Source organism: Amphiprion ocellaris, chromosome 3 (assembly GCF_022539595.1).
Source record: "Amphiprion ocellaris isolate individual 3 ecotype Okinawa chromosome 3, ASM2253959v1, whole genome shotgun sequence".
Classification (NCBI taxonomy): Eukaryota; Metazoa; Chordata; class Actinopteri; family Pomacentridae; genus Amphiprion; species Amphiprion ocellaris.
The window spans coordinates 35302521-35319604 of record NC_072768.1 but is presented as its reverse complement, the minus strand read 5'-3'; the positions used below and the strand labels follow the sequence as shown (position 1 = coordinate 35319604).

The following is a 17084-nucleotide window of genomic DNA, read 5'->3' as shown; positions in this document are numbered from 1 at the left end:
CTGCAGCAAACAAGTGTAGCTCTCAAGATAATTAGCATTTTACAAGCTACAAATTTGCAAAATTACAAGTTCAGATGTGCTACTGTTGTCGTCTAAACGCTCCTTCTACACCATGTCTGCATGAACCCTCTGACCCCAATCAGTGTCCGGACGTTTGCTGTTCTTGTCGCATTTTTATTCACTGTGGGCTCATTTTTTGGTGTGATAGAAAATCCTGCACCTCTATGGAAACAACACAACCATGATTAGAAATGGAGAGAACTGAAAAAATATCGTTTGTGCACTATGACACAGTTAAACTACAAAATAAAAACTGCTGAAGTTGAGCCACAAAGTCAGAATTTTTGTCACTTGATTGTTGATCACAGCTAAGTCTGATTGCTTCAGAACTGCGCCAGGTATCGCAGAAGTTTTTGTCTTTTACAGAATCTTTTTAAACCAAATAATCTATTTTTACCAATATTTTATGTCAGATATATAGAATATAGTGATGTTGATGAAATATGTTGATTTTAAGCTTCTGGTTACGTTTTCCAATGGAATAAAATACGTTTTTTGTCATATAACTGTTGGTTTAAGCTTCTGATTAAGTTTTCCAAAGAAACAAAAGTTGAAATTCTGTCAATTCTTTCTGTTTTTAGACTTTCTGACATGAATAAATGGTGAAATTATGGTGATTTTTTTTTTTTTCCAAAGATGGCATGTCTTTCTAATCTGCTCGCAGGTTTTTTGATTTGGAGAGTGAAAGGTCATTTAAAGACATTTAAGAAGAAGAAAAATCTGTTTTCACCCCAAATTTATGTCAATAAAAATGTATATTCAGTTTAAGACTTAAATCATAAGTCAGTGATGTTTGTATTAGAATTTATTCAGCGTTAAAAGAAGGCAGAAACTGGGCTACAGGATAATTTTGGTTTATTTAAACCAGCTGTTTGTCCATTAGAGGATCTGTTGTGGCTCATTGGGTCGTGCTAACCTTGTTTTCTCCACCTCTATTGTAAATTAAAAAGTTTAAAATCATTCATGTTTTTTGGAAAACCTCAGGAACCATATGTATTTTGCACATAAACACTATTTTCATGCTGTTTTGTGCCAATTCTTGTTTCCCCAAATCAAATCTCTGCAACAACGGTAGACAACTCAAAGTTAGTACAACCCACAAAGGAAATACATCAGGTTGAAATAATCCAGAATCATCAGTAAAGGAAGGCATTGAACCACAGATTTGTTGTAGCCCGGTGTGTTTGTGCTGTTTGAGCCTCAGGCCGACCCACAGGTCCACAGTCTGGGTCACTTAGTGACCGTCTCAGCCCGTCTTACCTCCAGGAATTCTGCAGAATGTCTCTGATCCCTTTACTGAGATGGATCTAAGCCCAATATATACGTTCTCCCTCTCCTAAAGCCTTTTGGGTTTGTGTATTTCATTGACTGTTCCACATCTCGGATTCTCCAGACTGAGGAGGAGCTTTGCATGTTTGTCATAATCCTGTTTGTCCTCTGCAGGTGGAACTGATGATCTTCTTCCAGAAAATTCCTTCAAGGGCTCCAAATATGAGTTCGGCAGCATCGGCCTGGCGCTCTACAGCGGTCTGTTCGCCTACGGGGGCTGGTGAGTTGATCGGGTTGCAAAATATCCAGTGTCCCTCAATTAAAATGTTAATGCTGCCGCCTTGGAGAAAAGGATGGAAATGGGTCATGCACTGGACCACAACATCTTGTATACAAGAAAAGCACTCAGAGAGGGCAGTACTCCTCCAGAACTGCTCATTCCCCCATATGGCATTGTCAGAAATGCAGCATTTTTAAAAAAATGCTGCATTTGTTTATTAGTTATTGATGATCAGAAATCACCGAAACATAGAATGTGTCCATTTAATATAGATGTATCCACAAAAAAAAATGACCTTGGGCTGAGCACAGACGTCCGTTCTGCATGTGTATGTTATGTACAGATACCAAATCACGTGACCTAAATATGTAGCGGGCGAATTGATGGGACTCAGAAACACCCCCACAATTTAATCAGTTGTTCCTTGTATCATTTCTGACAGATAAGTCCTGATAAGTCCACAGTAGTGGATTTGTAGTAGGATCACAATCATGTGATCATCAGCAGGCAGCTGATGTAGTGTTCACTTGTTGTCATAGTTACAGTGACGCCGTGCCACTATCTCGCAATGATACAGAAATCTTTAACAAATCCTTGGATCCAGACTATAAGCTGCATCACTGCCAAAATCTAATCAGGTGGTCCTTGTGTCATTTCTGACCTTCCCTGAAAATTTCATCCAAATCTGTTAGTCTGTTTTTGAGTAATGTTGCTAACAGACAGACAGACAAACAAACATATGCCAATCATCACATAACTCCACCGCGTTCCTTGGCGGAGTAATTGGTAGCATGATATTTTCTTATCATGATACGATTTCACCCAATGAAGCAGCAGCAGCAATGCTGCAAATACAGACGTCTGATAGAAAATCTAGTAGAAAAATCATACATAAAAGTGAATCTATGGAAACAATGGGATAGTGTCTTCTTGAAAGGGTAGAAGAAGAATTACAAAAACTTCTGAATAATGTACATTACTGGACACATAAGAAAAAAATAATGCCTTAAAGTTGTGCAAAAAGTACATAAAAGGTGCAGTTATACATAAACATATGTACAAGTGTTTAGGTTCACTAAAGAAATACAAGGTGCATCAGCAAAAGATGTGTTAGGTGCAAAGGTGTCGGGTGTATATATTAATAACACTGGACTGAATTCTAAATTGAATCACTCTTTCTGTCTTAAATCTTAATTTAAAGTTCTGAGAAACCTCTTGGAACCAGTTGTGTGTTATAAATTACATCTGTTTTGCTTCATAACTGCACAGAATCTCATATTTCTCTCTTTTGCTTTCAGGAACTACTTGAACTTCGTAACCGAGGAGATGATTGAGCCTTACAAGTGAGTTCACACCATTTAGAATATCACGTGTTTGCAGGAGAGTGATTGAAAGTCTGCAGTTTTATTTGGTTGCATGTTGTAACTCAGGCTATTGCGTTTCTTCCTGCAGGAACCTTCCTCGAGCCATCATCATCTCTCTGCCCATCGTCACTGCCGTGTACGTCCTCACCAACCTGGCTTATTTCACCACACTGTCCCCAGATCAGATGCTGCAATCAGAGGCCGTTGCTGTGGTGAGTTTACACACTTTAAGCTCTATTGTTTGTATAAACAGTGTAAAGAACAGTTTAATACCTTCCAAGGTGAGTTAAAAATTACTTCTAAGCTGCTCAGCACATTTATAATCTGCTGCAAAATTAATATTTTCATACTTTGCTGTTAAATTTTTTTTAAGTTTGCACATGATCATCTAATATTTAGCAGATTTTGTTCTGTGTGTACGGATTTTATTAAGTAAAACAAGTGTAAAAACAGGAAACAGTAAGATATGAGATGTACAGACACGGAGAGGTTAATAAATTAAACTAGTTTGGTTGTTTTTTGTTCCATTTTGTGTGTTTTATTTTCTTTACCTATACATATAGTATATATAGAATTGTTCCAATATTTGCCACAATGCTTGACTGATTTTAAGACTTCCATCTGTGTTTCCTGCAGGATTTCGGTAACCAGCACCTGGGTCCGATGGCCTGGATCATCCCGGTGTTTGTAGGTCTGTCCTGCTTCGGTTCAGTCAACGGTTCGCTCTTTACGTCGTCCAGGTGAGTCAGTTTCAGGGAAAAACACCTGCATGAACACCCAGCATCTAGTCGTACAATCGTAAACCACTCGTTTCCTTCCCTCTCAGGTTATTCTTTGTTGGTTCTCGGGAAGGTCACCTGCCCAGCCTGCTATCCATGATCCACCCCACTCTGCTGACCCCACTGCCCTCACTTTTATTCACTGTATGTACTTTTAATTTCCAACACACTGCACAATGTGAGCCGAGCAAATCAATTACGTCCCATTTGACCCACAGAGTACCACTTCACTGAGTTACGGTGGTGAAAAAAATGAAGATATAAACCAACAATTTGCGTTCTTTTTACACAAAGTTGATAATTTTTACCTACACTTCAGTGAAATTCTGGTGTCTGGTTGCTGCTTGTGAACTAGATACTGATACTCCAGCCACAAAATCTCAAAATAGGCACGTTTTAAAAGTTAAAAATCAAGTTTTTTTTATAATCAGAAAGGTTTTATAGCCAAGTAGGTCTTTACATACAAGGAATTTGACTCATAAACACTAACAGATGGATTGAAAATGTCTCCAGGTCAACTCAAGAGTTTGCAAATGACTTAATCTGAGAATATACAACGTTGCCTAGTATATAATGTAAACAACAGCATGAAATGTGGAAAAGGATAATAACAATAATCCTGTTTTTTAAAAACTTGTTAGCATCCTTAAAATTCATCATTAACACCACTTTCTACTTTGAAACTGCTGAAAACAGATTTTTTTTCTGTGCATACGTATGTTTTTAAGTAAAACAAGAGTAAAATATTGGCTCATAGATTAAAATTAGTTTTTAAGTTAAAAATTCTTAAAGAAGGTGGGATTATGTTTATTTTTGCCAAGCATGGTGGTGGCAGTATCATGCTGTATATCAATGTGTGAAATACCATAACTTGATAAATAAAGTAGCTACAGTCCTGAAATTTTGCAGGTTCATTGATATCTGTGCAAAAGGATCATAACAATCCTGTTTTTTGAACTTGTTAGCATCCATAAAGTTAGCCATTAACACCTCTTTCCACTTTGAAACTGCTGCGTTCAAATCACAAAAACACAGATTCAGACTTCAGGGTTTCACATGTAACAAACCTAAAGACCAAATTCTGCTTTCTGTGTCTTTATTCATCATCAGAATCAGTTTGTGCAGCTGAGTTACTTCAGTACATCTTGCCATTAATGCAACAAAGACTATTTTTTACAGTGTTTTAGCAAAGTCCAAGGTGAGCTGGTGTTCTCGAGCTGCATCTAGAGTCGCATTTGAGCCATTTTTAAGGCAATAAAGGATTATTTTCATGCAAGAAGGCATCTTAATATATAATTTTGACACACACAGATGAGGTTTTAGGGGTTAAATCAACAACCAAAGACGGACCTTAGAGATAGGGGCAGGTTTATCAGACTTGTTTGACACATTGTTGACCAATGAGGAGTCAGAGTTTATATCTGGGTTGTTTTCAAACGTGTTTTTGAAAATCTTTTCTTTCTCTTTCTCCAGTGTTTGATGACGCTGCTCTATGCCTTCTCCAACGACATCTTCTCCGTCATCAACTTCTTCAGCTTCTTCAACTGGCTCTGTATCGCCATGGCGATCGTTGGGATGATGTATCTCCGTTTTAAGAAGCCCGAGTTGGAGCGACCGATCAAGGTGAGTCGACCTTTCAGCAGCAAAGACATAAAGAATGAAAGAAAAGGATAGATTTAAACTAGTTTTCATCAAAATTTCAAGTCTCAGAATAGTTTTTTTGTTTGTTTTTGAGAAGCAAAATTAGTGGGTTTTCAAATATGAGGAATTTGACTTTGGGTTTGGTGTATAACAGTAATTAGAAATAGACAAAAAGAGCATTAATTAGAAAAGCACTCAGAGAGTGCAGTACTCCACCAAAGCTGTTCATTCCCCCATATAGCATTGTCAGAAATGCAGCATTTGATTGTTTATTGGTTATTGATGATCAGAAATCACGGCACCATAAAATGTGGATATTTAATATAGACGTACCCACAAACAAAATGATCTTGCGCTGAGCACAGGTGTGTGTTCTGCATGTGTACGTTATGTACGAATACCGAATCGCGTGACCTAAATATGTAGCGGGCGGCGGGAATTGATGGGACTCGGAAACATCCCCACAACTTAATCAGTTGTTCCTTTGATCATTTCGGATGGATAAGTCCTGATAAGTCCACAACAGTCAGTTTGTAGTAGAATCACAATCATGTGATCGTCAGCAGGCAGCTGACGTAGTGTTCACTTGTTGTCATGGTTACAGTGATGCTGTACCAGTAAAAAAAGCTTTTTTTTCAATGAATATAACATTAAATGAATGATAAATCCAGTGTAGACATTGTTAATGTGGTAAATGACTATTCCAACTGGGAACAGCTGATTTTTAATGGAATATCTCCATAGAGGTACAGAGGAACATTTCCAGCAACCATCACTCCTGTGTTCTAATGCTACATTGTGTTAGCTAATGGTGTTGAAAGGCTCATTGATGATTAGAAAACTCTTGTACAGTTATGTTAGCACATGGATAAAAATGGAAGTTTTCATGGAAAACATGAAATTGTCTGGGTGACCCCAAACTTTTGAACGGTAGTGTATAATGTGCAAAATATACAGTATAGAGAATGTGACATGTGGAAAGATGTAGAAAATTTATGTGAAATACAAATATACAGTGTGCAATATGGCTCATCTATATCGAATGTGCAAAAAAAAAGACTTGCATATTTAAAAATGGCCATAAAAGTAGAACAATATCTTAATGTTTGCATAGAAACAAGCATTTGCAAGTCAATGCTGATTGTAGTAAGTGTTTGAAGACAAACAAGAGACACTTGTAGCAAGTACAAGGAATTATAAGTAAAAGAAATGTTTGTATTGTGCAGGAATATACAGATTAATAACCAGAAAATGTGCAAAAATATGGTATAAACAACTTGGGATGTGCAAATCCTAGTTAAACAGCTGTGTTGATGTGGCACACTGAGTTAATTGGACATCGGAGAGCAGAAACCCGACCAGTTGAAGATGGTCCCAGATAAACAACAGGACACTGAAGCTCCTCTCTTGTCACCATTCACTCCCACTCCAGTTAGCTTTGGCAGCCGGAGAAGTTTCTTCCTCGACTCGTGCGACCAACAAAGATCCGTTCAGTGCAGCTCCAGTGGATAGAGGCCGACTTGTTTACTTACCAGGGTCCTTTGTAGCTTCCAGTGCAGCCTGAGCTGGTCCTCCTGAGATCTGACCTGAGATCAGAGAAGACAGAAGAGAAGCTGGATCAGCCGGTTATAGAGGCCTGCTGGGTAGTTTCTGTTTATACCTTCACACTGAGGGAGTTTGAGGAAAAAAGCAACTCTGTTGTGTGAAAAGGTAAATTTTAGGTTGAAAACTTTGCTTAAAGTTTAGGTGAGCTTTGGGAAAGTACTGATAGTAACTTTATTTATATGGCACCTTTAAAAAACAAACTTAAAAAGTGTTTTACAATAAATAATCAAATTAGACAAATAAGCATCCTAAACATGCAATATAACAAGGTAAAAGTCAGGTTAATGTCTTTATTACAGCACATTAAAGACGGCAGACGGTGCATCCAGTAAAACAGAAAATGATTGGCCAACACTAGCAAGTGTAAAATTTGGGATTAATATCATTTATTGTTATTTATGGTGTGATTTTACCTGAATAATTTACATATTATGGATTGAAACCTTACAAATATTATATACAATGCTACTTTACCTGAGTAGAATACATAATAGAGCCCTATAGTGTTATTAATTATGGGCACACATCTCATAATTAATAATAATAACACTACGGTATTCTAAAATACAGAACCTAAATACTACTTTACCTGACAGTAGTACATTTTAATAGCATACAATGTTATTAGTTATGAAAAAATTACGTAACTAATGTAATAATACAACTAAAAATAGCTAAATAATGCCATTGAGTGTCTGTTACATGCAATATAACAATTTTAAAAAACTGTTAGTTCAAGGTCAGTATTAAAATATTATGATTGGCTAACACTAACAAGTGTAAAATGTGGGATTAAGACCTTGTAGTGTAATATATGGTGTGATTTTACCTGAATAATTTACATATTTGTAATTAAAACCCAACAAAAATGATATAAAATACCTGCCTATAATACATATTAAGGCCCTAAGGTGTTATTAATAATAGAGAACAACCTAACTAGTGTAATATTATAGTAAAAAATCAGTCTCAGCTAGTGTTATTTATCAAGTAAATTATATATTAGGGATTAAAATCTTATTAAGGTCCTATCTAGAGTTATTATTTATGGAGGACAACCTAACTAAGACAATGAAATAGCTAAAAATACTCTTGGCTAACACTAACAAGTGTAAAATGTGGGAATAACACCCTATAGTGTTATATATTGTGTGATTTTACCTGACTAATTTATATATTAGGGATTAAAATGCTGCTTTACCTCACTATAGTACATTTGAAGCGCATTTTTATGGCGATTAACCTAATTTATGTGATATTATAGCTAAAACCCTACAGTTTTTTAAAATGATGGGACTCAAAGTAGTAATTTAGCTCTTGTAAGTGAGTGTGATGTCCTCTGATATGAGTTGTAGCTGGGACTGTTTCCTCTGATTATCGCTCCGACTCCGGTGGCATCGGTTCGGAGGCGGTGAAGTGAAAGCAGCAGACAGATGGGTCGGTGGGACAGTGGAGGCTCTGTGTCTCCGCTGACCTCTCCCACTCTATTTCTTCCTCCTTTTCTTTGTCCGCCGCATTCCTGCTGCTCAACAGATTTGTGGCCGAGCTGCCGGAGGACCGAGGATTTATTAACTCATCTGTAACCCGGCTAGTTATCGGTCCGAGGCGTGCAGAGGCCTGAACGTTGCATCTCCAAAACCATGGAAGTTAATCTGCTGCACCGACGGCTTCCTTTATTTAAGACATTCCAGCTGATTTCTGAACCTTCTGCAGCATTTGGTCCCATTCAGACGCCGCTGTCGGAGTTCTAGTCCATCCAAAAAGTGCTTCATGGTTTGAGCACAACAGAATAATGGTGTTGAAACAGGCTGCTGCAAAGCTGGACTACAGTACTGTACATTTATGTAGAGTATATAGCTGTAGTAAAATGGAAAAACAGCCAAGTACTACTACTAATAATACCTTCATTTACACAGCCTATTCATGTAGCTTTTAAAAATGCGCTTCACAGATGACAAAAAATAAAAGAAGGATACTCGGGAAGACCTTTGAGAAGAAGAAAAATGTTAAAATAATATATAAAGTAATATATATATATAAAATAGTAAAAGAAACTACAGTAAATAAATAAGGGGTAAAAGAAAATAAAATGAACAATGAGATAAATAAAATAAAAATTATATACATAGAAAATAATAAAGATAAAAATAGAAAAAACATTAGTTTAATAGAGTTTATAGTGTTTTACACGAAAACGTATTAGACTAAATAATCAACCTAAATATGCAATATAATAAAAAATATAAGATGGATACTCAGGAGGACCATTGAGGAGAAAAATAATGTTAAAATAATATATAAAGTAATATATAAAATCATGAAAGAAACTGTTAATAAATAAATAAATACATAAATAAATAAATAAAGGGTCAAAGAAAAAAATGAACAATGAAATAAAGTAAAAATAAATAAATAAAAATACATTAAAAATAATAAAAGAGAAAAAAATATAAATAATATTAATAATGACTTAGTCCATATAACACCTTGTAGTTTAGTAGAGTTTACAGAGTCTTACACTAAAACAAGTTAGACAAATAATCAACCTAAACCTGCAATATGACAAAAAATAAAAGATGGATACTCAGGAGGACCACTGAGGAGAAACAGTTAAACATGTTAAACTAATATATAAAGTAATATATAAAATCGTAAAAGAAACAACAGTAGATAAATAAATAAAGGGTAAAAGAAAGGAAAATGAGCAATGAGATAAAGAAAATAATACAATTAGAAAAATATTTTAAAAAATATAAATAGCATTAGAAAGAAATACAGTTAAACATAGTTGAAAAGATTTTCAAAATTAATAAACCAACACCAATAAAATAATAAAATGTCACATCCAAGTAAGAGAAAAAGAACAGGTGGAATAAAAGAGAAATAGAAGATAAAACCATAAACACAAGACTAAAAAGAATAATATTAGTAAAAGTAAATAATAAAGTTAAGTACATAAATAAGTAAAGAAATAAAAGGTAAAAGAGCATAAAATTATCAATAAAATAAATAATTAAAAACGATTAGATGATACAAATGTAAAATAAAATGGAAAAATTTTGAAGTTCATTTATTTACTTATTTCTGCATTTATTTTACTTATTTACTATTTTAAAAAGAAAAAAAAGAAGGATACTCAAGAAGACCAGAAGGGATAAATAAAGTTAAACATTGTAAAATATTTTCAAAATATAGCAACACCAGATAAATTAATAAAAGAAAAAAAATGCTGTGTCCAAGTCAGGGAAAAGAAGAAGTGGAACGAAAGAAAAAAAGAAGGTAAAACCATAAACAGAGGGCTAAAAATATTAATAATTGTGATAAAAATACAATAAGTACATAAATATGTAAAGAAATAACGGATAAATGAGAATATAATGAACAATGAAATTAAAGTTTAAAAAATTGATGATAAAAATTTAAAATAAAATCAAAAACAGAAAAGTAGTAATAATAAAAGCAATCAGTAATAGTAAATAGATATGTAACTAATAAATATAATAATATTATATATAATATAATAATAAATAAAATAATATTATATATAATATAATAATAAAAAGTAAAAGAATAAAATGAACAATTAAATTAATAAAGTTAGAAAACAATTAGATGGCAAAAATAATAATGATAAAAATAAAAAAATGCAAGTAGAAATATTAATAATGATTATTTATTTATATAGAACCTTTTGAAAGAAGAGTTTATGAAAGGCTTTACTTTAAAGATTGTCCCATCAATGAGAATTTGCCTGGATAAGGTCATACTGTCGACCTGGACCACAAAGAATTATCACCAACGCTGTGGTTCCCATCGGGTCAACAGAGTTTTCCCACCCTTCACCTCATTGTTTTGTCTCTGTGGTTTTGTACTTTCATTGTTTTGCTTCAGTCTTTCCATCTGTGGCCACAACAGGCAACACAAAATACCACCAAAAACCTGCTGAACACCGTTTCCCAGAGACAAATGGCAGGTACACAGAGTTAGTGGCCTATAAAGTCTAAATATAGTGGAGCAAGCTGAGATTTGGATAAAAATAATGTGGTCAGTATGAAGGTGAGGTTAGTAGCCAGTTAGCTTAGCATTAGCTTAGCCTGTCCACCTTTTGTTAACACCGACAAACTGTCATACTTGACTTTATGGTACAATATTATGTATTCATGTACTTTACTGTACTACATGTTCTAGAATATGTGCTGTGTCGTTATATTTCTACTTAGAGACAAATCTGTGCAATATTAGTACTTCACTCTGTAAATCTTTCTCAGAATCTGTGCAAATACCACCAATGTGACCAGTACTGTTAGGTGTGGAACTAGTACTTGTGTATATTTTGGCTTATTTTTTATTTTTGTGCTGCATTCCTAGTATGTTCACACTATCTCCATTGATGCTGAAACAATGCAAATTATCCAAACTTATCTCATCTTATCTCTAACTTATGTCATTTTATCTTAATGTATCTCATCTCATTGTAACTTATCTCATCTTATCTCAACTTATGTCATCTTAACTTGTCTCATTTTATCTTGTCTTATCTCATTTTATCTCTTCTTATCTTGTCTCATCTCATTTTGTATCAACCTATCTCAACCTACGTTAACTTATCTAATCTCATCTTAACGTATCTCATCTTTTATCATCGCTTATCCATTCTCGTTTCATCGTATCTCATCTCATCTTATCTCATCTCATCTTATTTAATCTCATCTTATCTCTGTGTATCTTATCTGATCTAATCTTATCTCATCTTATCTTGTCTCATCTCATTTCATCCCAACTTACTATAACTTATTTAACTGAACTTATGGAATCCTAACTTATTTCATCTCATCTCATGTCATATCATTTCATCTCATCTTAATCAATACAAAAACCAAACTGTATAAGCTACATATTGTGATTATATTGGGGTTATTTTGCCCAAACCATCCCTTGTGTCACTTTTCTCATTTCTCTCGTCCCAGTATAAGAGTGATTAAGTCTGTTTCTAATGAGCTGAACTATTTCTGTAATAAAGTCCTGCCTCATCCTTGCAGGTGAACATCCTGCTGCCGGTGAGCTTCGTCCTCGCCTGCCTCTTCCTCATCGTCGTCTCCATCTGGAAAACTCCCAAAGAATGCGCCATCGGCTTCGGCATCATCGCCACCGGAGTTCCCGTCTACATGATCGGCGTCTGGTGGAAGAACAAACCCAAGTGGCTGCTGCATGGAATCTGTGAGTACAGCATTTATCTCGTCTTCTTGGGAATAGAAAGTGTCTCAGACTGTATTTGCCACGAGTCTCACACTGGTCACTGAGAAATAAACAATATTTTTGCTTCAGCCAAGGCTGTTAAAATTCCAGTTTCTCTGTGTTCCTGTGTTTTGTCTATGAAATCTCTTTGTTTAGACAAATGAACAGTTTGTATGTAGATTCAGATGTAAATTAAAATGCTCCTTTAGCTCTCCTGAAGCTTCCTATTACTTGATTACAAAGACAGCCTACAGGCTCTCCAGGTTTCTAGCATGCCGCCTTCTTCTTCTACGTCTTCTTATTCTCCTTATTTTTTATCTTCTTCATCTTCTTTGTCTTCTGTCTTCTTCTTCTCCTTTTTCTCCATCTTCTTCTTCACCTTCTTCTGCTGCTTCTTCTCCATCTTCTTCTTCTCCTTCTTCATCTTCTTTGTCTTTTTCTTCTTCTGCTTCTTCTCTTTCATCTTCTTCTTTGTCTTCATCTTCTCCGTCATCTTTTTCTTGTCTTCTTCTGCTTCCTTTTCTCCTTCTTCTCCTTCATCTTCTTATTTGTCTTCTTCTATTTCATCTTCTTCTTGTCTTCTTCTGCTTCTTTTCTCCTTCTTCTCATTCATCTTCTTGTCTTCCTCTTCATCTTTTTTCTTCTTTTCATCTTTTTGTCTTCTCCTTCCTCATCTTCTTTGTCTTTTTCTTCTTCTGCTTCTTCTCCCTTTTCTCCCTCTTCTTCTTCTTCACCTTCTTCATCTTCTTCATCTTCTTCTTCTTGTGCCACAGAAGCACCAGCAGAACTGGTTTTGTTTGGCTCCTTAGAAGTAAGAAATAAAGAAGCTGAGATGTTCCTTTAGTGACACCAGATTGAAACTTGGATTTCCTCAAACTTTCATGAACATTTCTGCTTCATTTTGACCTAAACCTCATCACCACACTGTTGATGTCTCTCTCTTGTTGCAGTTTCCACCACAGCTATGTGTCAGAAGGTGATGGAGGTGGTTCCTCAGCAGTCGTAGAAGCCCCGCCTCCCACCTCAGCCGGCGGCCAATCAGACTGCACTACAGTGACCTCTGGGCTCCGACATCACGACCGATGAAGCTTGACCTCTGTTGACCAGTTCTTTGCCCTATTCTCCCACACAAACACACACAAACACACACAAACACACACAAACAGACCCACACCCTGTCCAGTCTGCAGGGCGGCGATGAGGACCTGAAAGAGGCAACTCCGCCGTCTTCTCCTTTTGTCGTTTTCTCTTCAGTTTCTTTTGTTCCTGACATTTTTGGGTTGCTTTTTTCACTATTTTTAGTCTCTGCCATTTGTAGTTTCTTATGCGTTGTTGTTTCTCATTGAGTTGTTGTTGTTTTGTGAACACGTTCAGGTAAAGTGACCCTCCCTCTGTCTCATCAGATCCCTCTAAGTGTTTAGAAAGTCGTGCCTTACGTGGCATTAATGAATTCAGAGCCGCCGCAGGAGTTTGTCAGTTGTTGACAATGACGGAGATTAAATCCTGAGCAAACAGGGAGCCGCGGGACTTTTGATTTCCAGAAGTGGAAGCGGCGTTGATGTCATTTAGCAGCTTGAAGCGTCCTGCTGTCGCTGGATGTTGTTACATGTCGGCGTCTGTGCTGCTTTACCAATGAGAGAATGAAATCTTCAGAGACTTTTGATAGCAATCAGCTGCTGCGGTTTACCCTCATGCAGGTCGGGAAATGAAGCCCATTTAGTATTTGTCCTATTTGAGGGTTGAATAAGTCATTACATGCATGTGCAGTCTACTGATGTCGTCTCACAGGATTTCTGTGTATTTTTTGTTGAAAGAGCCCATTTTATGCACATTTATTTTGTCTTCTAGAGCATATTAGGTGGTTTAATGTTCAAAAAACACATTATTTCAGTCATAGTGTACCTCCTCTTCGGATCGTCTGTCTGAAAAGCTTTGTTTTAGCTCCATTTTCTGTGTTGTGATTGGTCAGCTGGTCCGACAAATGCAAAGGTTTTGTACTGTAGCTCCAAAGCTCAAGGGCCAAACTAGCTGCCAAGGAGTTGCTATGCTAATATGTTGCATGGTGACATAAACGGAAGAAACTTTAAGGATTTAAATGAGGCATTTCAGGCAGATAAGGAGCATCATTATAACACTAAATTAAAGGGAAAACACCCTTAGAAAAGCCTAATTTGAGTTCTTTAAATCACCAGATCGACAGAGTTGGGAAACCGTCTGCCACTGAAGAAAAGTGGGTCAAAACTTTTTTCTGCTGTTGGTTATTTTCCGGGTCACTGAGCTCGTGTTCACTTTGGGGATCGATATGTGAGCATTCTGAGCTGCCAGAGCGCCGTCGAAGCTCCGCCAGAGTCGAGTTTTTTCAGCCGATTTACTGTAAAAACTGTTAAAAAAAAAACACAAAAAAAAAACCACACAAACAGGTCAGAACAAGATGCTTTTAGCGTAGCTCGTGTTTTTGTGGAGGGAAGTTTTCACTGTTCTGTTCTCTGTTACACTTTGCTGGTGGGTGGAAGGTCAAAGAGGATGACAGGCTTCAGTCTGTGGAGAGAAAAGCGAAGGAGGGAGTTTATTTTTGATTATTTTGGAGGAAGTGCAGACAGATCACAGTATGAACTGCTAGTTTTCATTCTTTTTTTCTTTTTTTTTTTACTTCACACACAGTCAGGCGACAACCAGAAGAAGTTTAGTGCTGTAATATTATTATTATTAACGTCGTCCTCCATCCTGGCAAAAAGGACCAAAAGCACATGTTGCCGTGGAAACGGGAGGGGTAAAAAAGTGTGACTTTTTAGAGCTAGAAGTCTTTTTTCTTCTAACACTCCAGCCGTCGCACAGGGCCGATGGGGGGAATAAAACTAACCTGGATAGGACTGTAGAAAGTTTATTTATTTATTTTTAGTAAACTTTGTTTGTTATTTAGTCCCTCTAATTTGTTTACAGGGCATTTTGTGGAGAAGTGCTTTACAAATAAATCTTGAGTTTTTTTTCCACTCTTGTGTTTTCTTGTGTTTGATTTTTTTATTCTCATCTGTTCTCCTTGATTCCTTATTTTTATTTATTCCATCTAAAACCATCAGAGATCTTCTGCTCGACCATCTCTGATTTGGATGAAACCCTTTTATCTTTAAGTATAGATTTAAAAATGGTATCTATGAAACTTTAGATTGATATATGGAATACTTTCCAAGTTACAATTTTTTTAAAAATTGCTTATCGACCTACTTTGAGTGTTTTTTTTTCGCACATTGAAATTGAAACTGTTTAAATGACAATATTTCAGAAACAAAGATTAAAGTCTGAAATTTTCACTATTTCTCATCATGTCATTGATTCATCTACAATATTTTTTTTTAAAAACTGAGCTTTATGCCCATAATGACCAGAAAGATGTTTGTAGTCAAAGGTGAGGCCTTTAACCTCAATTTGGTGTTATTGGGGTTAAAGGCCTCACCTTCTCTACTATAAACACATTTCTGGTAAGTTCAGTTTTTAAATATTGCAGATTCTAAATCAATAACATGATGAGAAATAACAGTAAAAAAAAATCAGACTTTTATCTTTAATAGTTTCTGAGATGTTGTTCAAACAGCCTCATACTTGTGCAAAAATTGACTAAAAGTGGGATGATGGGCAGTTCTTTTTTAAAACAATGCATCTCTTTAAGTATTTGATATATGAATCTAAAATTTTACAGATATCTTTATAAATATCCACATTTGATGCTGTAGAAATTTCAGGCAAATCAGAGATGGTGGAGCAGAAATTGTGGTAAAAATGTGATGATTTCAGACGGAACGATTCTTTACTTTTAGCATAAAGTTCAACCAAAACAAAACTCAGACTGCAGAGGTTTAATTGACATAATTTTATATGAACACTGGACAAAATGATGGTTAAATACACTGAATAACCGCCTGACTTTTGAGCTGTGTGAAGTGGAAATCTGGACAATCCTCGGTTTCAAACTTGGCTTTTTGGAGAACATTTTATTCAGAAAAGTCAGTATTTTATTCTTTGCAGTACATGAAGCTGGAGTCATTTCAGTCAAAGAGGGATTAGAAACAGAGCAGTCTGTACTTATTGTCAGTATAATAGAATTTTCCTGCTTTGAAAAGCAAACTTAAAGATGAACTAAACCAACTCTGACATAGTGAAAGTCGCCCAGCAGCAAACTTCCTGCTGCACAAACTGTTTCATGTTTAATTTCACCGACAACAGCAACGTCGATCCACCTTAAATGTCCACCTTAAACATGTTAATTAATGAATCATTAATTTTAAAAAAAACTAACAAACTGAATTTCTGTTGTTTCTGTTTGGCTAAAATGTAAAACGATGAATCTCATTTCCCAGCATTTGATGAAATATTCTACTTTAATTATCAGGATTATTTAAAAATACTGCAACATACTCGCCATTTATTCTATTTTACTGCTATATGATGAATATATTGTGTTTATTTTACCTCAGAGTCACACAATAACAATAATTTGATAATGCAGCTCCAATTAGATCTACTTTATCTTTTAATTTTCTTGTTTGTTTAGATTATAGAGAATTTTTATTTCATTTTTATCGCTGTTCTGACCATCAAACTACACACGTGGACAAAATTGTTGGTACTCGGTTAATGAAAGAAAAATCCACAATGGTCACAGAAATAATTTGAATCTGACAAAAGGAATAATAGATAAAAATTCTATGAAAATTAACCAATGAAAATCAGACATTGCTTTTGAACTGTGGTCCAACAGAATTATTGTAAAAAATAAACTCATGAAACAGGTCTGGACAACAATGATGGTACCCTTAATTTAATATTTTGTTGTGCAACCTTTTGAGGCAATCACTG

At 35.6% G+C, this 17084-nt stretch overlaps 1 protein-coding gene across 1 annotated transcript in view; it reads left to right on the top strand.

The window, feature by feature from the left end:
- Positions 1-15223, top strand: part of slc7a5 (solute carrier family 7 member 5) — a 36547-nt gene extending 21324 nt beyond the window's left edge. Inside the window, exons 3-10 of the mRNA XM_023270432.3 lie at positions 1504-1609; positions 2908-2952; positions 3062-3185; positions 3610-3713; positions 3800-3896; positions 5226-5375; positions 12038-12215; positions 13184-15223. Coding sequence (XP_023126200.2) covers positions 1504-1609; positions 2908-2952; positions 3062-3185; positions 3610-3713; positions 3800-3896; positions 5226-5375; positions 12038-12215; positions 13184-13239 — 860 coding nt within the window. The 3' untranslated portion in view covers positions 13240-15223. The remainder of the gene's footprint in view (positions 1-1503; positions 1610-2907; positions 2953-3061; positions 3186-3609; positions 3714-3799; positions 3897-5225; positions 5376-12037; positions 12216-13183) is intronic.
- The last annotated feature ends 1861 nt before the right edge of the window (positions 15224-17084 follow it).